The 22,595-nt window shown below is 43.4% G+C and overlaps 1 gene segment (V, D, J or C); it reads left to right on the plus strand.

Annotated features, from left to right (window-relative positions):
- Window positions 1-4,404: 4,404 nt before the first annotated feature.
- Window positions 4,405-5,727, plus strand: LOC118561110. The segment is given in 2 exon segments: window positions 4,405-5,069; window positions 5,143-5,727. Coding segments are annotated over 2 exon segments (471 nt in total).
- Window positions 5,728-22,595: the final 16,868 nt, after the last annotated feature.

Below are 22,595 nucleotides of genomic sequence, written 5' to 3' on the forward strand. Positions count from 1 at the left end.
GCTTGTGTCTGGGGGTCCTTTAATATTTGCTCTTAGTTTCTATTTTTCCATGTTTTATTTTGTTTCTACATTTTATTCCAACTTGCTTTTATTCTGTTTTATTTTCCTATATTTGAATCATGTAAAGCACTTTCCATTATCTTTGTGCTGAAATGTGCTTTATAAATATATTTGCCTTGCCTTGCCTGTACCAAGACTGTGAGAAGGCAGCGCGATATATTCAAAGAACATAAATCCAGAAAATTACCAACTGTGTTAGTAACCTAAGGACAGGAACTATGCTATACTACAATGTGGCTGAGAACCTATTAATGTTATAATTTCAAGTTTTACCTCTACTTTGCTCAATCCATTGATATTGTGACCTATGGTGAGGTGTATTGTGGGTATAGTTTCCAGTTGGATGTTTTTGGACGGTAGCCATCGGAAAGGAGAGATGCCCAATGGCTGGAAAGGACTCATTTGGCAAGGTCCTGTTCCTGCCACGTGACTGGTTGCTTATTTTATCTAGCGAACAGACTGTGAAGACAAACTACTCACCACTACATACATTATGTAATTTTGAGACTGATTGGACAGGTTTAGCACAGGCAGCAGGATATTATAACTCAACATAGCATATAGTGCTGATACTAACAATGTCATTTTATTAAAGGGTATGTTTATATACATGCTATTACTATATAATTTTGATTTGCTTTTCCTTTGTTTAATATGTCTGTTTTTCTTTCTTTCCCTTTTCAGACCGTGATTCCTCATTTTGTGACATTTTGAATACAACAGCTGACTTTCTAATTCATGCTGGTCGGCCAGGTGGCCAGCTGGCAGACATCCAAGGGAGAGGGGTCCTTTTAGGAATTTCTGCCCTGAATCAGAATCAGAAATACTTTAATGAATACATAAATACCATCAGAAGGGATTTTTCAGCTACATATGAATTAGGAAGAAAGGCCATGGGGAAAAAAATGAATGTTTTGTATATATTTGTGTGTTTACTGTCATTTTATTCTGCATTTACTGCAAGTGTGTTATTCAGTTAAATTATTCATCTGTACAGGCAGTACTTCATCAGCATATATCTACTCACACTATGGCTTTCAAGAATCTGGTAGCATCACAAAGACTCAGGCAGGAATATATAGTCAGGAGACCAGGTGCAGCGATCCAAGTAATAGGGGCAGCTGCAGGTGTTGCTGATCAGGCTTTTTTTTACAGGAGCTAAGTGGGAGTGAGGTAACTGTCTCTGCAGAGAAACTCACAGAAGAATTGCTGATCTTTACAAGTTGAGAGCTTCAGGGAGGAGCTGAGCTGTTACTGAACTTTAGAAGAGACACAAACTTCCACATTCAACCCAGTTCACCACACCAACATCAACTCTGCTCATCATGCTGTCTTTGCTCACATCTGGGTTTACTCTGCTGGTTCTGATCACTGGAGGTTTGTTGGACTCTTTCACAGAATAATTTCCTCCTTGTTGTTCTTCTCTCAGTGTTTCCCGCAGCACTAAAAAAAAAAAAAAAAAGTAACTCCATATGCTTGCATGTTTATTTGACGTTAACACGCGTTTTTTTGTTGTCTTACTCGCGTGCATATAGTGAATGGCAGGGAAAAAACAGGCAAAAATACATGGATACTTTGAAGCGAGGAGTGAGAAGCGAGAAGCGAGGAGCAGGAAGCTCCGCGAAAAACGTGTTCATCCCCCCCCCCCCCCCCCCCTGCTCCGCCGGTCATCCGCACAAAACTTGTTCCTGCCGACAACTCACTGCCTCGCCTAAGCAAATTCCTACGGGAAACACTGTTCTCTTATCTGAGTTTTTTCTTCCTTCAGGTGTAAACTGTCAACAACTCACTGCACTGAAGACTGAGAAGTCCACTTCAGAGGGCGGTTCTGTTACTCTGTCCTGCAATTACACCAAAGGTTCTGCTACTTATCTCTTCTGGTATCGACAACATCCACAGAAACCTCCAGAGTTCCTGAAGTCTCACTCACCTTTTGGTGGAGCAGAACATCTGGACAGAATGAAATTTGAAGCCAGCCGAGACGACATGAACATGACGATCTCCTCTGCTGCAGTGACAGACTCTGCTGTGTACTACTGTGCTGTGGAGCCCACAGTGACAGGAAACAGCAGAACTCTGTACAAGAACCTGCAGTACTCCACAACATCCACTAGAGGGCCTCACAGGCTGCTCCACCTCTGGTTTGTCAGGATTCAGTCTGATTGAGCTGCTGAGAGAAAGCAGACATCAGAGGCTTTGCTGCATCATTGAACAGTTTGTGATCAGAAGGTTTGGATCAGAAAGAAGTGTTAGATATTTATACCGGCCTGCTCCTGCATATCTCTGAAGGCCCATCTTACCCCCGTTTAAGATTTGGCAGTAAATGAGAAAACATTGATCACTAGGTAAACATTGTAATATGCATAATTAAACAAAGGGCCTGCTCTTCCCAGTATGGGGTCAAGCCAAATGACCTACCAGCCATAAAACTAAAGCTGCATGTTATTTTACCCGGTAACAAAGAGAGACATTCAACCCCCTGCATTCCTGTGTTTTTCCATACGAGTACCTGATTAATGTACCCACTAAGATATTCTCCTCAACAATTTCCTTCTGTTTTGATCCTACAGACCAAACCAATAACTAGAACTAATGTAATGTGTCGGAACCCTCTGTAGGCGACTTGTGAAACCGAATTAAGTTCAAATTTACCCCTTAAAAGTAAGATAACCCAACGTATAAACTGTAATCATACTAAAACCCATAAAGTAAACACCTTTATCCAGTAGGTGTTAGTCTATGATATCTTTGTACCTACCAAGAAACTGTTATATGAGCTAAATATGACTCTAGGAATCTTAAACTGGATTAACAAGATGTCTTTTCAGAAATTAATATAATCTGTGAAAGTACTACACCCCGATCAAACCACAGAATAAAGACCAAATTATCATGCAATGCATAACCAAGATCCTAACAGTACTAGTACTTAAGATCTTAGGAATATGGAACTTAAAAGACAAATGCAGTGATTACAAAATTATTTTTTTACACAATGCATTCAATCGTTGTCATGATGTCTTGTGTCTCAGAGATGTCTTCTTCTCACCCTTAAAGATAATGAGTTACAAAGTCATTGTCTCAACCGCAATCTCCACACAGCTGTATGTTAATAATTTTATTAAAAATAAAAAACGAAAACAAAATAAAAATCCAGCTGTCTCATCAGGGAGTGGCATGGGCGCTTCGAGCTGGCCTGTTGCCCGATGGCACGGGTGGGTGGCAGTTGAAAACCCTTCCAGTCAGGCAGCCTGACCCGTAAGATGCTCCGGTGATGTTTCCTTGAACCCTCTGTGGCTGGCACGCACCGCTCTGGAATCTGATGGGCCTCCTGAACCTTGGCCCCCCACATCTGTCTTCCGATCACCTTAGCGCACACTCATTCGAGGTCTGGGGGTTGATGGACCCTCCTCCACATTCCTGGACTCTCCTGTTTTGTGTGTCCAATACAATCTGAAACTTACACGACAATCTTAAGTTGTCAAATTTTGTGTGCTACCTGTAAATACTGGGAAATTAATCATTTGGCGTGCACTGTCTTTCCAACACATACTGAACCCCCCTACTATTCACTTATCTTTCCTCGGCTCCTAAATTACTTTGTAACAAGGTCATCTACATTTTGTGGGACTATGAGAATGTGGTTACATATAATGAATATTTTGGGGACTGTCCTGTGATTATCCCGTAATATTTTCCGTTTCTACTGATGTCTGCCGCTCTGCAATATCAGTATCTATAATAAAAGGATGCAAGCCATTAACATTTGTCATAGATTCCTCAATATTAGCTGCATCATTGGATGATTACTCCAAAACTGACTCATGACTAAATACAGGGTTAACAAAATCTATCAAATCAGCAGCAATGTCCCTTTGCCAACACTACTAAGCTCCATTCTAAACTTAACTTTTAATTTTTATTTTTTAGTTCTGCTCACTTGTGTTTTCCCAGATCTGCAATGAGCAGAAGCTGATAATGTGCTATTTCCTGCTCTCTGTTAATCAGCTAGATTTATGGCTGGTGTATTATATTCATATATATGTATTATAACTAGAGCTATCAAACAATCAAAACATTTTAATCACCATTTAATTGCAAATTGTATTTTATTTCTGAAAGTGTAAAAGCTCATTTAGTCATTTTAATATGCTATTTTGCAATAGATGACAGTAATGAAAATTATGCTCTTACAGAAGGTATCTTCCCTTTTTTTATGTGTTCCCGATTTTTTAATGCCTCAAACAGATGTCTAATGTTCTCCCAAATTTCCAACAACTTTTCCAAACTTTTAACCTCTTCTAGCTTTTAGGCTACAGTTTAAAATAAAATTTTCTCCAAAACTCACCAAGATTCAGCCGGCCGTGCTCTCTCCAATGTAACTCACCCATTAGCTGGCGGATGTCCAAGGGAGAGGGGTCCTTTTAGCAATTTCTGCCCTGAATTAATACATAAATACCATCAGGAGGGATTTTTCGACTACATATGAATTAGGAAGAAAGGCCATGGAAAAAAAATATGTTTTGTATATATTTGTGTGTTTACTGTCATTTTATTCTGCATTTACTGCAAGTGTGTTATTCAGTTAAATTATTCATCTGTACAGGCAGTACTTCATCAGCATATATCTACTCACACTATGGCTTTCAAGAATCTGGTAGCATCACAAAGACTCAGGCAGGAATATATAGTCAGGAGACCAGGTGCAGCGATCCAAGTAATAGGGGCAGCTGCAGGTGTTGCTGATCAGGCTTTTTTTTACAGGAGCTAAGTGGGAGTGAGGTAACTGTCTCTGCAGAGAAACTCACAGAAGAATTGCTGATCTTTACAAGTTGAGAGCTTCAGGGAGGAGCTGAGCTGTTACTGAACTTTAGAAGAGAGACACAAACTTCCACATTCAACCCAGTTCACCACACCAACATCAACTCTGCTCATCATGGACTATTATGGACTTTCTCTGCTCAACATGCTGCCTTTGCTCACATCTCTGCTAGTTCTGATCACTGGAGGTTTGTTGGACTCTTTCACAGAATAATTTCCTCCTTGTTGTTCTTCTCTTATCTGAGTTTTTTCTTTCTTCAGGTGTAAACTGTCAACAACTCACTGCACTGAAGACTGAGGAGTCCACTTCAGAGGGCGGTTCTGTTACTCTGTCCTGCAATTATGCCAAAGGTTCTGTGGAAGTTTTGTTCTGGTATCGACTATATCCAGAGAAACCTCCAGAGTTCCTGAAGTCTCACTCACCTTTTGGTGAAGCAGAACATCTGGACAGAATGAAATTTGAAGCCAGCCGAGACGACATGAACATGACGATCTCCTCTGCTGCAGTGACAGACTCTGCTGTGTACTACTGTGCTGTGAGGCCCACAGTGACAGGAAACAGCAGAACTCTGTACAAGAACCTGCAGTACTCCACAACATCCACTAGAGGGCCTCACAGGCTGCTCCACCTCTGGTTTGTCAGGATTCAGTCTGATTGAGCTGCTGAGAGAAAGCAGACATCAGAGGCTTTGCTGCATCATTGAACAGTTTGGATCAGAAAGGAGGAGGATGGTTCTCAGCTGTGGTCTTTGGGACAAACTAGTTTTTGATTTTGGATAAACCAGATATACCGGAATCACTGCATGCTTGTGGTTACCTGAGCTGGGGCTTTGTCAAATCAACCAACAAAGCTAGCAAAAGAATAAACATGTGTTGAACAGAGAGACCCAAAAATATTGTTATTCCAGATGTGTCTGGAGTTTCTGTGAAACTCAGGAGAATTTTGTAAAAACACAACATACCAGAGAATTTCAAACTCCTTAACACTTTCAGACAAAAACTGGTTAATCTCAAAGACAGAACACCCATACCACAGATCAGTGGTGTTGTTTATGTGATCCAATGCAGTGAAGACTGCTCAGACTGCTACATTGAAGAAACTAAACTACAGCTACATACATGCATGGCACAGCACAGGAGGGTCAGCAGCTTGGGGCAAGATTAAGCAGTCCACTTGTAAATCAAGAACAACAGATTCACATTAGATGACAATGATGTCCAGATGTTGGACAGGGAGAACAGATGGTTTGAAAGAGGGGTGAAAGAATCCACCTTGGTCAAAAGAGAGAGGCTGTCACTAAACAGAGGGGAAGGATTGAGCTTCAAGCTCCCGAGTGTTTACAGCTCAGTCCTCCAACACATTCCAGAGATCAGCATCTCATCATAATTCAGGTGACCAAGTACTCCACTCACACCAAGCAGTAGCTTCTAATGACCCACGACAGTGATGGTGGGTCAGTCATTTGGTTGACTTAGAATGTGCCTAGGAGGATGGGCCTCCATGTCATTTAAAAACAGCAGTGCTCCAACTGCAGGTTGCTCAGTGCGAGCCAGAATTGAAAAAGACTCCTGGGCAGGTGTTGAAACTTCTTCAGAAAAACTGAGTGAGAGTTCAGTGGCTTTTGATTTAAGCCTGTTTGCTACATATGAAATATTATCCATCCAGTGTCAGATTTCCATGCCACCTTGCAGGAAGAAAGTCCTGGGTTTGAACCCCAGTTTCAACCTGCAGTCTTTCTGCATGGAGCTTGGATGATCTATTGGAACGCGGCCTGCTTTAGTAAGCCTACACGTGGTAGAACACGTTCGGCAGAACTAATAATGGAAGGAATGTCTACCTTCCCTGAATGAAGATTATAACTATATTATAATCAACATTTATAGAACTGTGATGTATTTGTTATATATTTATTTTTAAGGTATAAGTGGGTGCACATTAGTGACATAAATGGTTGAGTCATTGGCCATGGCAACGAACATAGTTGTCTCATGTCTTTCTGAGAATGTACTTAAAAACTCCTAGGCAAAATTAATAAAGGAAAGGTTATCTCCCTTCCCTGAACGAAGATTATTAGTATAGCATGCATAAGTTTAGCTTTAGATGTCATCAAAATGCATATTACTGCTAATGTTTTGCTTAAATGTTTGTTGTGGACGGGAATATCAGAACCACTAGGAGTAGTAGGTAGGAAATGTCACTTCTTCCTGTTTTTCTGAGACAAAACGCATTAAGATATTCTGGTAAACTAATCAATGAAAGATTGCCTACCTTCCCTGGATAAATACTATGAAAATGATATAGTGTCATCAACATAACTTTGGAAATTAATCCCATGCTGTCTGATAATTTTGCCAATCGGAAGCATATATATATATATAGTAAATAGAATTGGTCCAAGGACTGAACCCTGTGGTACTCCACAGGTGACCCTAGAGTTTGAGGAAGATTTATTATTGACATGAACAAACTGGAATCTGTCCGACAGATAAGATTTAAACCAGCCTAATGCTTTTCCCTTAATCCCTACAGTATGTTCAAGTCTTTGTAGGAGAATATTGTGATCAACTGTATCAAATGTTTACCTGACTCCGCCAGATAGATTTGCTCCGCATATCCATCTGGAAACCTTCCGTTGAAGTAATTTTGGGAAGGGGCGAAAATACTGGTCAGCTGATTGGCCTATGTTGGTGATAGACGGGCCAAATGAACCAATCAGATTCGTCGTCGCTCGTAACAGAGCGACGACGAAAACACAACCACAAGCCAAGCTACTCTTGCTGCTGCAAGTAAAGGCTCGTTAGCTCAGCAGAGAAATACTCTGTAATTCCGATAAAACTTGCTCGATAGCCGCGCTAACGCTAGTTTCATCGGCTGAAGCCGCCATGTTCTTTAGACTGAACTGACGCGCTTCCCGTTGCGTCACACCGCAACCTGCCTCAAAGCCAACGCTGATTGGACGTTCGTTTGGTGAACGGCTCCAAATTTTCTTTAACGGAGAGTATCCAGACTGATCTGCGAGTGAAACCTTGAAACCTCGCGAGATCAGGATGGTCTCACGAGGCTAATTAAATGTAGCACTGAGATCTAACAGGACAAGTATAGACACAAGTCCATTATCTGAGGCCATGAGAATATCATTAGTGACCTTCACCAGAGCTGCTTCAGTGCAATGACGAGCTCTGAAGCCTGACTGAAACTCCTCAAGTAGGTCATTACTTTGTAAATGTTTACATAGTAAACTTAAAACTTGTTTCTTCTTACTCCATTTTTTAAAGATTTTTGGAATCTATGAAACATGTTCAGGGTATTTTAATCAAATAATGATAATTGGAAGACTTCCCATTTTTTCTTTATATTGTTTTTGAACCCAAAAGGAAATGTAAAGGTTTATTAGGGGTTTAATGTTCCGCAGAACCAGTGACATTTTCAACAGCCGTATATTGGTTTGTGTCTGCACAGGTGGGGTGGAGCAGAAAATGTGTGTGTGCCTTGTGCTTTACATGATGTATAAATGTGTGTGTGTGTGTGTGTGTGTGTGTGTGTGTGTGTGTGTGTGTGTGTGTGTGTGTGTGTGTGTGTGTGTGTGTGTGTGTGTCTGGGGTGGCACTCCCATTTACCAGCAGTTTGTGTGCTCTACATGTGTGTGGGTGTATGAGCTCACACTCTCACTGACCGGCAAACTAGCAGACAAAAAGCAACAAAGCAACAAAACTGCCAAAAGTTTTAACACCAGGCTAAAATTCACTACGCAGTACCTCTCAAACACTAAATCTCACTGATAAGGACCACACTGAAACTCTCAATTCAGTCGAGCAGCTTTAAGTACACGTGTGTGTGCCTCAGTCCAGCAACAATTTGGCACAAAATACTAGTTTTCATCAGTTTGAAACTCAGGAAATTTTTTAAGTCTTAACTTTGTTTGTGGCAATGTGACTATGAAAAAAACCCACCAACCACAGCAAGCAGCAAACAAAAATCAGCTTAACATATGCAGTTAATGAGAGCGCATACCCTTGCTCGCAAAGTGCACTCAAACCTAAATCATATAAAAAAAAAAAAACATGTGTATACATTCTGTCAAACTTGATTGGAGTTTGATGGATTATTTCCCCCCGGAAGTCCCGCCCCCCACATGACCACCACGTGATCCCCTCCCTCCGAAAGTCCCCCCACGTGACGCCTTCCCGTGACCTCCACATGACCCTCCCACCACGTCACCACACCGACACACCCCTTAAAAAAAAGGTCCCTCACCCCACCCTGCCCTGCTCTCATAATACAAGGCCCTTTCTCGAGCCTTGATAGTGAGTGAATCCTGTTTAAACATGGCGTTCAAAACAACCAAGCTTGAGTCTATCATTTCTGAGACACCCAACACGATCTGCCACGATGAGAGCGATGTTTGGCGAGCTCAGCAGACCCCTCGCAAGGCTAGGCTGTCTTTATGCAGAACTCAGATGCTTCCGACCTTACCTCTGCAAGAAGAATGGTCCTTGCAACCCTATGGAGCTTGCGGTAAATGGGGGTACGTCTTCAAGTACGAATCCAGCGATATGTGGCTCTATCAGCTGGATGAAGGATCCGACGAGCCGCAAACTATCCAGTCCTTGTGCGTGCTAACGTCAAACGATTGGGCTGTTCTGAGACTCGTCACGCTCCGCAAACTAGACCTCGAAGAGTTGAATGCAGCAGACCCCACCATGAATCAAGAAGCCGAGGACGGAATCATGGATTCACCCACCGCTAAGCGCTGCAAGCGTGCGCAGACCCTGAACGAAACTGACACAGATTCAGCAAAAAGGATTTTCTCAGCAATATGGCAATCAAAGACGGGGGTTACCGGACAATGTTTTTTTCGTGCAAGTCTGAGAAAGGCTCAAGATAAAACAATTCAGATTATTTTTGTGCTTGACTATTATAATTCAGACTGCAGCGTTTATAATTCAGGACTTTGTTAACCATTCCGTTTGATGCGTGGCGTGACAAGATAACTGCGATACCAGGCCGGATTTCAATGCTGTTTCGTGACTGCCGCAACTAGAAAGACATTTTGGTGGTCAAGAAAGCGCTCGCTTTTTAGACCCCCCCCCCCCTTCACAACAGCCAATAGCATTAGCAACTGCCCTTGAGCATTAACCACGTCCTTCTCAGTATAAAACGCAGCCGGGCAGGCTGATCGGGACTCCAAACAGCTTTACTGACCAGATTTCTAACATCTGAAACCACGAGGAGCGACGCTGGCAGCAGTTTGACAGTCTGCGAGGTGGATAGCTCTCCTACTCCGCCGTCATCTTCTTCAAATGATTCAAACGATTCAAGCGCTTCAACATCAGCGCAGCACGGGTCCCCGGACAGCGACAAATTCTCCCCCGGAGCTGTACGACCCTCCTTCATCTGCATCTGCAACTCCTGATTCTTCCCAAAGCAACAGCGGGAGCAAGAGTATCCTCACAGCGCTGAAGAGGCACACCCTCAACTGGTCCAGGCCCCCCGGATGCATGAAAGGCGGCCCACAGATCTTTGTTTTATGGGATAAGAATTCCAAGCTTCCTACCATGCCGTCTATATCAGAGACCCAGGATGAAGATTCACAGCTCGAGGACTCACAGCTTCCCTCCGGCCAAGGACACCCCACCCCCCACCCCCCCACCCGGAGCTTTCACAGACCGAGGACTCACAGCTTCCGACGAGCCAAATAGAGGCTGACACCGGGGCGGATGAAAACGACAGGTGGATCCGCTTTGGCTTCATCAGAGCTGTGAAAACTGTGGTGTATCATCTTTCGAGCGCCGCAATCGACAAGTACATGTGTGCTACGGATGCAACAATGACCGTCCTAGTCAGAGAGACCATGAATGTGTAGAGCAGCTTATAGACGGGTTCTTTGAAAGCAATTACTATCGTGTAATGCGTGCACTTTATGATGCACAGTTCATTGATGCCATTCTGCAGTTTCTAGCCCCTCGCAACATCCATCAAGACAGTAGCACAGTCAGCTCCGTCGCACAGGCGTATCTGTATGAATTGACTCTATCCAAGCAGGTTCTTCATTCAATCGATGACGTGTATGATCAGCTGGTTCAAGAAAGGGCCTTGTATTATGAGAGCAGGGCGGGGTGAGGGACCGTTTTTTTAGGGGGGGTTGGTGGGGTGACGTGGTGGGAGGGTCATGTGGAGGTCACGGGAGGGTGTCACGTTGGGGGACTTCCGGAGGGGGGGAGGTATACAAATATGTTTTTTCACATTCACTCAAAAAGTAATTTCCTTTCCTTTACCGGGATTTGTTTACTTCAGTAACTTTTTCTAATGGTCCACATACCCATTTTTCCAAACTTTGGCTTGTATTTTAACAGATCCATATATAGAAGAAAAAAAGAGAAAAACAATCTAACTTAAATATCTCATGTAATTTAGGTTAAATCATATGGTGGCAATGCTGGCTCCATATTTACGTACCCAAATTACATCTTTATGTACCAACAGTGATTTCATATTTAGCCAGAAGTGCCTGCAATCTGAAGCTCAAAGTCTCAAATGTCGCACTGGGATGAGAACCAGCAGCACAGTGACCTGATATGCAGAAGAAAATATTCTGCATGAACACCAAGGTGTTGATTGTGTTTTAAACCATAAGAAACATTATTTAAATAACTTTGTTTTTAGAAGAAGCTGTGAGGCTGTTAAGCAGAGGAAGAGGAGTTGAGAGCTTCAGGGAGGAGCTGAGCTGTTACTGAACTATAGAAGAGACACAAACTTCCACATTCTACCCAGTTCACCACACCAACATCAACTCTGCTCATCATGCTGTCTTTGCTCACATCTGGGTTTACTCTGCTGGTTCTGATCTTTGGAGGTTTGTTGGACTCCTTCACAGAATAATTTCCTCCTTGTTGTTCTTCTCTTATCTGAGTTTTTTCTTCCTTCAGGTGTAAACTGTCAACAACTCACTGCACTGAAGACTGAGGAGTCCACTTCAGAGGGCGGTTCTGTTACTCTGACCTACAGTAATGCCAACAAGATAGCTGGTAGTGATGAATTTTTCTGGTATCGACAATATCCTGGAGAACCTCCAGAGTTCATCTTCTACATCTCAGGACTCAACAGTTCAAGATCAGCAGAGTCTCTGAAATCATCAACAAGGTTCTCCACTAAGCTGAGAGGAGAGAAACACCTGGACCTGCTGATCTCCTCTGCTGCAGTGACAGACTCTGCTGTGTACTACTGTGCTGTGAGGCCCACAGTGACAGGAAACACCAGAACTCTGTACAATAACCTGCAGTACTCCACAACATCCACTAGAGGGCCTCACACACTGTTCAACCACTGATTGTTGAGTCCTTGGACTGATGACAAAGACAACAGAGACGTGAAGCAGTAAAGATCAGAGACGCACATACATGAATACGTAGACGCCGCATCGTCGGGTGAGAGGCGTGCCGACAGAGCGGCCATCTTAGGTCAGACCAAGCTGCAGTCAGACAGAATACAAGTCAATTCAGGAAAATGTACTTTATGTTTTCAGACACTCTGAATCCGGTGATTTCTCACCCAATTTCCAGATAAATCAACTGACTGAAAACGTCACCCCTTTAGGGGCTACATGGGACCAATTGATTGAATTAAATGATTGTCTAACTTAATAAATATTTGCGATTTTGTACTGAAAGTAAGCAAACTTCCAGAGCTACGTCCCAGGAAGCCCGACTTTTACTCCACTTATGGGTGCGCAAATAAAAGGACACTAGGAACCAGATCCTGGGGAATTACCTTCCATAAGTATGATTTTATGATAGATAATCCTCATGCTTTACAGTTACAGTTTTTTAAGCATAAACACCTAAAACAAACACAATGGTCCTAAATTGCTGGATTGACATGATTTATACTATACAGTATTTTTGGTTTTGCTATGATTTTGTAATGTATTTGATTCTAAGATGCGTTATTAGGTTTTTTGTTGATTTTCTTCCCCCAGATTGCGGTTTGTATTATATTATTTTTAAATGCTGTTATGAGCACCTTTGCTCTCACTCGTCTGTATATAGTTTTCCTCCTATGTAGATCAGTGCTGTTGTCTGTAGATCTGTGTCTATCTATCTCTCTCTCTCTCTCTCTCTCTCTCTCTCTATATATATATATATATATATATATATATATATATATATATATATATATATATATATATATATATATATATATATATATATATATCTATATATATATATATATATATATATATATATATTGGAAGAAAGAGAGAGAGATTTATGTGTGTGATTAATATGTAACTGCAAAATATGGAAGTACGTGTACATTTTTCATCCGGTTGCACTTCAGTTTAAATAGTTGTGGTTCTGAATAAATATGTGTAATCTATCTGAAAGGTCACGATCACTGTGAACATATGATTAAATCAAATCTGAGCTGCCTCCTATTCATTCTGACAGCAGCTGTCTGATCTGTGGTCTGACCCAAGATGGCCGCCCTGTAGGCACGTCAGCCTAGCGGCCGGCAGCGACCAATGGGGCGTCTAAGTATATAATGTCTATGAGAGACAGAGCTGCTGTGGAAGCAGGATACTCTTTGATTGGTTGAGTAGAAATGGCCCCGCCCACTGAACTTCAGCTCCTCCAATGACATTATGTCTTCCTCCTGCAGTGGAGGAACATTGTTCATCTGCTGTGTGGCTTTCAGAGCTCCACAGACATGTTGCTTTACCTCTTTTTGCTTCTATCTCACATTAGAGGTGAGTTTAAGAACAGGGATTCAGGTTTTGTTCCAGCTGCTGCATTAACCACAGATACAGACTGCATTTCACTACTTTTCTGCTTCCTTTGCTCTGATAGAAGGAAAATCAGCTTTTCATCATCTTGGAAACTGAACTGACAGAGTTCTCCTGTTGATTTAGTTGTGAATGTCCAGAGAGTAACACTGAACAGGGGACATGTGTCCACTGTCTCCTCCTCTCAGCCTCATGGCCAATGTTAGTCTAACGGCTTCATTTTCTCCTCCTTTTCCAGGACTAACAGCTGGAGACACAATCTCTGCTGGTAGAGATGAAGTCAGAGGGACAGAAGGACAACCTGTCTCACTCAGCTGTAACTATGAGACAACTGTATCCTCTGCAGACCTCCACTGGTTCAGACATCACTCTGACCTCCAGGCTCCTCAGTTTCTACTCTGGAAAAGAGGAAAAGGAGGCTCTGCTGAATATAATCCTGATAAGCCATATTTCTCAGCAACAACATCTTCATCCACTGAGCTGAGCATCAGAGAGCTAACCCTGGCAGACACAGCTCTCTACTACTGTGCTCTAGAAACACAGTGATACAAAGTGTAGAAGAGGCTGTACAAAAAGCTGAACACAGATATCTGACTACTCTTCAGAGAGGAGGGAAGTGGTGTTCAAAGCACAGCTTCATATCAGATGGATTCTGCTAATTCCTGTTTGATCACAGTCACTGTGGTTCCAGCTGCTGATCAAACACTGTGGGAGGATCCACAGGAGCAGAGTCACTAATCTACCACACTCTTAGTCTATTTATTGTCTTATCCGGTGAAAATCTCTCCAGGATCGAAACTCTGCCTGGATTGTCCTCAGGGTGTCGTCCAGCTCATTCTGGGGGATCTCTCTGGCGTTTTAAGGCCAAACGGGTCTGTAGTCTCTTCAGCAGGTTCTTGTTTTATCAATTAAAGTTGAGCTTGGAGAGTCCTGCTCCTTTCCCTAAATGGATTCAATGGTAGCATTCCCAGACTGATAATGTGCAGCACAGGGAGTGCTACACATTACCAACCTGGCTGGACCACAACAACAATTCATGCTACATGTGAAGAAACATCAGAAACATCACAGACTACCAGCGCAGCGACCTTAAACAGCTTCTTTGACCCTCCAAGCTGCAGGGAGCCTGAACATCTCCCCCAGCCAGAGGAGAACCATCAGCCTCTCCTCCTGCAGCTCCACCAGGCGACCTCCTCCCTGAAGAAGGTCACCACCAACCAGGCAGCAGGTCCAGACTAGCAGGACATCTGGACATCTTCATCCTCTCTCTGCAGCTCTCCATGCTTCCTCCCTGTCTGAAATCCTCCGTTATCGTTCCTGTCCCCCAGAAACCAACCATCTCCTGCCTCAGTGACCATCGTCCCATCGCTCTGACCCCCGTCACCATGAAGGGCTTCAAGAGGATCCTCCTAAAGTCCATCAAGGACGGTGTCCCTGCTGGACAGCCTGCAGTTCACTTACAGGGAGAACGTCTCCACAGAGGACACTGTCCTCACCTATTTCCTCGCCTATTTTCACACCTATGTCCTCACCTATGTTTACACCTAAAAAACAGTTGTGCAGCTGAGTGAGGGCTTGTTTTAGTTTGAGGCTTTGTTTTCCTCAGCAGGACAATATTGTTCCATCATGAATTGCTTGAATAAAGAAAATTAATTATTTAGTTGGTCGATGTTAAGGCAAGGCAAATTTATTTGTACAGCACATTTCAGTACAGAGACAATGCAAAATGCTTTACATTATTGAAATATAGGAAAATAAAACAGAAGCGAGCAGGAATAAAACTTCGAAACAAAGAGTATAGAATAGAAACTAAAAGCAAACATTAAAAACAGTTGGACTACAAAGCTGAACTAATTATGTTTCAGTAGAACCGTTCAACTAGAACAGTCAAAGGCAATCCTGAAAGACTAAACCAGATTAAGCTGTTCTTATATTTTATCTTGGTTTTCTGTATTGTCCTTTTGTGTCGTTTGAGTTACACCTAAACACGTATGCGGTGCACCCCCCCCCCCCCCCCCCCCCCACACCCTTGTTTTAGGTGTTTAATGAGTCTAGTGTGAGAATACATCTTTAATTCTCCATCAGATAACACTCAAGTCTCTCGTGCTTTGACTTTTTCAGCGCTTTTCTGCCACTAACTCCTGCTTTTTTCAGCAGCAACAGCTTTGTTTATTTTAGTTTATTGTCTTGAAATTCTCCATATGCTGGAGGAAATACGGACTTTGAGGCTTCTTATTTCTTGCTGTTGCCATGGCGAATTGCATTATCTGTGTTCCATTGATGTTTAGTCATGTCTAGTTACCTGATTGATATATCCTGTTCTGTAAAACTACTCAGAGTAATTGCTTTCCACTCATTCCTTCTGAAACGGGGCCCAGAACTATCAGGTTCTGAAGAAGAGGAAACCCACAGATGTAGTGAAAAATTCAGTACATCTATGGGTTTGGTGTGACAGGGAAGGACCAAAATCACTTTGGGAATCACACGACAAGGACTTTCTTCTGCTCTTAAAAAGTAACTAATTTTACTTAATGTAACATTTTAACAAGATACTTTTTACTTTTATTTGAATACTATTTTACACTTGTAACTTTACTTGTATCTAAGTACAATTTTAACAAAGTAACTATTTTTACTTACACATTATTCTGGTATTCTTTCCACCTCTGTACACTGAAGGTCTTCATCTTGATTTTAACTTTTTTTATGATAACAGGACATAATTACACATTTGTCCCACTTTGCATCAGAAATCATCTCACTGACTGAATCCAGTCTAAGCAGCAAAGGAAACAGTATAAAGTGGTTGTCTCTGGCTCCTCCCACCACTGCTGGGTTCAGCCAATCAGATGGTTTGTGTTTGCAGAACTACAAGCAGGACGTCTGTGCAGCAGAGAAGCTTCTTAGTTTTCTTTCTGCCGCAGTGGAACAACTTTGTTCATCTGCTGTCTGACTGGATCACCTGAAACATGTTACTTTGCCTCCTGCTGCTTTTCTCTCACTACATAGGTGAGTGTCTGGGCTCAGAGAAAAGCTTTGCTCTGATTTTCTCAAAGAGCCTCATTGTGATGACATGCGTAGCACTGAGTGAAGAACCTCTGAGTCTCTAGATGTTTGAATCTGCTGCAGACTAACTGACATGAACCACTCATTTTACAGCCATGGGCTCCATGAACACCATCAAACAGGAACAGAGGGAACAAGTCCTTTCTCAGGGAAGAAGCACCAGTTTGAGCTGTGAATATACTGGTTCTATCTACAATATCCAGTGGTACCGACAGCAGCAGAGATCCACACCAGAGTTCCTGCTCTACATCACAGAGGAAGGATTGATTCATCCAACTCGGTCTGATTTCTCAGCTCAGATCCAGAAAACTGTGAAACGAGTAAACCTGACGATCTCCTCTGCTGCAGTGACAGACTCTGCTGTGTACTACTGTGCTGTGAGGCCCACGGTGACAGGAAACAGCAGAACTCCGTACAAGAACCTGCAGTACTCCACAACATCCACTAGAGGGCCTCACACACTGTTGTACTTTATGGTTGGTTAGAATTCGGAAACATAAATTTAGTTTGGTGCACCATTGTAGGACAGAAACATAAACCTGAATACCAGAAACTATGAACTTTTTTATGATGTTCAGAAAATAAATAGTTTTTCTCATTGGTAAATAAGCTTTCTGTTTAAGGAAACACAGTTGATTGCATGGATTCACTCACTTTGCAGCAAACTCTCATACTGAGCATCCATATAGCTGCACTGGAAAGGAAAAGTCAACTTTAAAGTGAAGAAACCTCCAGCAGAACCAGAACCTGGCTTAGTGAGTCTGCAGCGACCCAACAAGGATGTTGAGAAGAACCAAGCAGACACAGGCTTTCAGATCACATCATGTTTCTGCTGTGCAACAGCAGAGGTTCAAACTGAACAAAAACACATCAGCAGTCACAATTCACCCAGATCTATTGCAATGCGTCACTTTCAGGTGAGAAAGTTTGTCAGTGTGGAACAATGTGTTACTGATGCTGATAGTTAATCCATCCATCCTTTATCCCTGTTGGGGTCATGAGGGGTTGCTGGTTCCTATCTCCAGGATTCAGTGGGTGAGAGGCAGGGTTCACCCTGGACAGGTCACCAGTCTATCAGGGCAACACAGAGACAGACAACCTTTCTCACACCTAAGGAGAATTTAGAGAGACCAATTAATCTAACAGTCATGTTTTTGGTCTGTGGGAGGAAGCCAGAGTACCCAGAGAGAACCCATGCATGCTCAGGGAGAACATGCAAACTCCATGCAGAAAGACCCAGGGTTGGATTTGAAACCAGGACCTTCTTGCTGCAAGGCAACAGCGCTACCCACTGCGCCACTGTCCAGCCGCTGATAGTTAAAATAAAATATTGTTATTTCTGATTTAATAATAAAAACCATACAACATTAAATCAAAAATAAAAGTTCTGCAATGAAAATCTATTTTCTCCTATTTAATATGCAGGTTGACATGGCCCTTAACAACACTTAATTGATAGAGACATGGAACATAAACAAGACTGAACAGTTTAAGCCGAAGTTCAAGGTTTCAAAAAAGACGCATCTGCTTAAATTGGGAGGGTTAGACTCAATGTAACCATCTGTAGGTTCCCTTAGATAGAAAGCATTAGTACAGAGTACAATATGATTTCTATTTTTCAAAATATATATGAAAATGGGGATAATATACAGTTGGTGTGAGGAATATATGAAAGATTACAAGCCTCTAAAAACCGGTCTACTAAATGCATCAAAATAAATGGAAGAAGTCAGCTTTCCAAAGATCAGAGAACTGGTTGGAAATATGTGATGCCCAAATCTGCCACAGTAAACTGTAGATCATTGAGGGAGTTTGGCTGGAAGAGTGTAATGAGATATTTCATCAATCCTAAAATAATAGCACTATAACAGGCATCTGGAGTCAGAGCTTCTGTTGGAGACGATGTGGAACTAACAGCTAACATCACGTTTTCTGGGCCTGTCCAAAATCAAAGGCAAGGCAAGTTTATTACATGGCACTTTTCTCCGTCCGTCCGTCCGTTGTCTTCCGCTTATCCGGGGTCGGGTCGCGGGGGCAGCAGCTTCAGTAGGGAGGCCCAGACGTCCCTCTCTCCAGCCACTTGGGCCAGCTCCTCAGGAGGAATCCCAAGGCGTTCCCAGCAGAGAGACATAGTCCCTCCAGCGTGTCCTGGGTCTTCCCCTGGGCCTCCTCCCGGTGGGACGTGCCCGGAACACCTCACCAGGGAGGCGTCCAGGAGGCATCCTGACCAGATGCCCGAGCCACCTCAACTGGCTCCTCTGGACGTGGAGGAGCAGCGGCTCTACTCTGAGTCCTCCCCAGATGACTGAGCTCCTCACCCTATCTCTAAGGGAGAGCCCAGACACACTACGGAGAAAACTCATTTCAGCCGCTTGTATCCGGGATCTCGTTCTTTCGGTCACGACACAAAGCTCGTGACCATAGATGAGGGTAGGAACGTAGATCCACCGGTAAATCGAGAGCTTCGCCTTTTGGCTCAGCTCTCTCTTTTCACCACAACGGATCGGTACAGCGCCCGCTTCACAGCAGACGCTGCACCAATCCGCCTGTCGATCTCCCGCTCCATCTTCCCCTCATTCGTGAACAAGACCCCAAGATGAACTCCTCCACTAGGGGCAGGCACATCCTCCCCAACCCGGAGAAGGCACTCTACCCTTTTCCGGTTCAAGACCATGGTCTCAGATTTGGAGGCACTGATTTTCATCCCGGCCGCTTCGCACTCGGCTGAGAACCGCTCCAGTGAGAGCTGTAGATCACGCGCTGATGAAGCCAATAGGACCACGTCATCCGCGAATAGCAGAGACGCAATCCTAAGGCCACCAAAGCGGATCCCCTCAACACCTTGGCTGCGCCTAGAAATTCTGTCCATAAAAGTTATGAACAGAATCGGTGACAAAGGGCAAGCCTTGGCGGAGTCCAACTCTCACCGGAAACGAGTCCGACTTACTGCCGGCAATGCGGACCAGACTCTGACACCGGTCGTACAGAGACCTGACAGCCCTTATTAAAGGGTCCGGTACTCCATACTCCCGGAGTACCCCCCACAGGATCCCCCGGGGGACACGGTCGAATGCCTTCTCCAGATCCACAAAGCACATGTAGACTGGTTGGGCAAACTCCCATGCCCCTCCAGGATCCTGCTGAGGGTATAGAGCTGGTCCAGTGTTCCACGGCCAGGACCAAAACCACACTGCTCTTCCTGAATCCCAGATTCGACTATCCGACGGACCCTCCTTTCCACAACCCCTGAATAGACCTTACCAGGGAGGCTTAAGAGTGTGATTCCTCTGTAGTTGGAACACACTCTCCGGTCCCCCTTTTTAAATAGGGGGACCACCACCCCAGTCAGCCAATCCAGGGGAACTGCCCCGATGTCCACGCGATGCTGCAGAGCCGCGTTAACCAACACAGTTAACGCTTGTCTGTCACAAGATGATTCAAAGTGCTGTAGAAAAAGAGGGAAATATTACATAGGAAAATAAAAATATTATAGGAATAAGCTAAATAAATCCTTGACTACACTTCTTTAGTTTCACTGGGACTAAATTTTTCACTCATATTCAAAGGTTAAATGTTTCTATTCATACATTAATAAACATGCAGAAAGCATAGAATCACAGTACTTGCATAAAGTCATATTACTTGATTGTTTGTGTTCATAAATAGAAATAAACTAGATAAATCATTGGGGGTTTCTGATCTAAAGTAATTTTACCCTACAGAAAACCACCTTAAATTGGAAGCAACCGGACTTTCGCTCAGTTCTTTCCAACTTTTATTTTCTATTTAAAAAATGTTATCCAACTTTTCTAAAGCTAAAACTAGAATAATAACTAGAAAAGGCTAAGTCACTCCTTAAAGCTTCAGCTTAAGGTCTCTCACCTTTCTGACACTACAGCTAAACCAGAAGAAGCTGTGAGGCTGTTAAGCAGGAGGAAGAGGAGCTGAGAGCTTCAGGGAGGAGCTGAGCTGTTACTGAACTATAGAAGAGACACAAACTTCCACATTCAACCCAGTTCACCACACCAACATCAACTCTGCTCATCATGGACTATTATAGACTTTCTCTGATCGTTGCCTCACTTCTAACAGGTCAGATTCAGACTTTAGGAAATGGTTTTAGATTTAACTTCATGTAAAGATTGTTCTGATAATAATCTGACATTTCTCTCTTCCTTTAGGAGTTGGATGTAACAATCTGAAAGCAGTCAATGATGAAGAGTCCAGTCTAGAAGGCAGCTCTGTTACTCTGTCCTACAGATACTCCAAACAGGCAACTGGTTCTGATTATTTCTTCTGGTATCGACAATATCCAGGAAAACCTCCAGAGTTCCTGATCTCTCACACTGGAACAGGAACACAAACTTCTCAGCTGGTTCCTGGTCTGTCTTTTAAACTGAATGAAGATAAAACCCAGATGGACCTGATGATCTCCTCTGCTGCAGTGACAGACTCTGCTATGTACTACTGTGCTGTGAGGCCCACAGTGACAGGAAACAGCAGAACTCTGTACAAGAACCTGCAGTACTCCACAACATCCACTAGAGGGCCTCACACACTGTTCAACCACTGATTGTTGAGTCCTTGGACTGATGACAAAGACAACAGAGACATGAAGCAGTAAAGATCAGAGACAGAGCTGCTGTGGAAGCAGGAAACTCTCTGATTGGTTGAGTAGAAGTGGTCCCATAGGACAGCATCAGTACAGAAGTGAATGTAAGAAAGCACAGATGATGTGTAGCTTTCTAAGTCAGCACCTTCTTTAAATACATCCCCGTCAGTGTTTCCTAAACAGTTCTGTAGAGCTGAGCAGGCCTCTTCTGTCCAAACACGGACGGTTTTTTATCACCAGTGGGGACCTACAGATCAGAGGCTTGTAGGCAGGAATGAGGTCCACAGAGATGTGACCTGATGAACCAAAGTGAGGAGCTGCAGCAGCTTTGTCTGCTCCTGGGATGTTACAGTAAACTTGATCTAATGTATTATTGTCTCTGGTCAGGAACTTAATACATTTATGGAACTGTGGGAGCACAGACTTTAAATTAACATTGTTAAAGTCCCCAACAACCATCACAACAGCTTCTTGATTACTGCTCATTTGATCAGTGACAAAGCAGTGAAGCTGCTCCAGAGCTAGCTTAGCGTTAGCTCTTGGCTGCATGTAAACTGCAATGATTATCACAGAGCTGTGCTCTCTAGCCATTTTAAATGGTCTGCACTTAACTGCAAGGTATTCCAGGTCAGGTGAGCAGAAGGTTCTGACAGTCTTTGCTGAAGTGCGGCAGGAGTTGTGGATGTAAATTGCCAGTCCTCCTCCTTTGCTTTTTTCCACAGCCGCCATTTGATCAGCCCTGAACAGCGTGCGCTGATCTAGCTGTAGCACCTCGTTGGCGACACTGCTGTCATCTTACGCTCAGCGATTCTTAACTGGATCTCGTCAAGTTTACTGGCGAGGGATTTTACGTTGGCCAGAATCAGGCTTGGGAATGTTGGTCTGTGTGGATTTGCTTTTAGCCGAGTCAGCAGGGTTCCCCGACAGCCTCACCGTCTCCTTCTTCGCTCACGCCGGTCTCTGGGCCTCCAGAGTGGATACAGTGGAGCTTTAGTTGTCCGTTGTAGGTCGGGGTAAATCAAGTCCGGATTCGACGGTTGGTACGGTTTGTGCACTCTGGAGTCGGGTTGCAGTTCCTACAGCTCCTCTCTCCTGTATTGTATTAGAGCTTGGAGTGGTGATAACACGAGTAAAAACACCAAAACAATGCGAGCCTAAGCACATTGGCCTCTTCAGTGTCCTGTGCTTCCATCCTGCAAATAAAACATAATCCCATAATTATGCACAGTGGAATAGTGGGTAGTACTGTTGCT

This window comes from Fundulus heteroclitus, unplaced genomic scaffold, assembly GCF_011125445.2.
Source record: "Fundulus heteroclitus isolate FHET01 unplaced genomic scaffold, MU-UCD_Fhet_4.1 scaffold_56, whole genome shotgun sequence".
NCBI lineage: Eukaryota > Metazoa > Chordata > Actinopteri > Cyprinodontiformes > Fundulidae > Fundulus > Fundulus heteroclitus.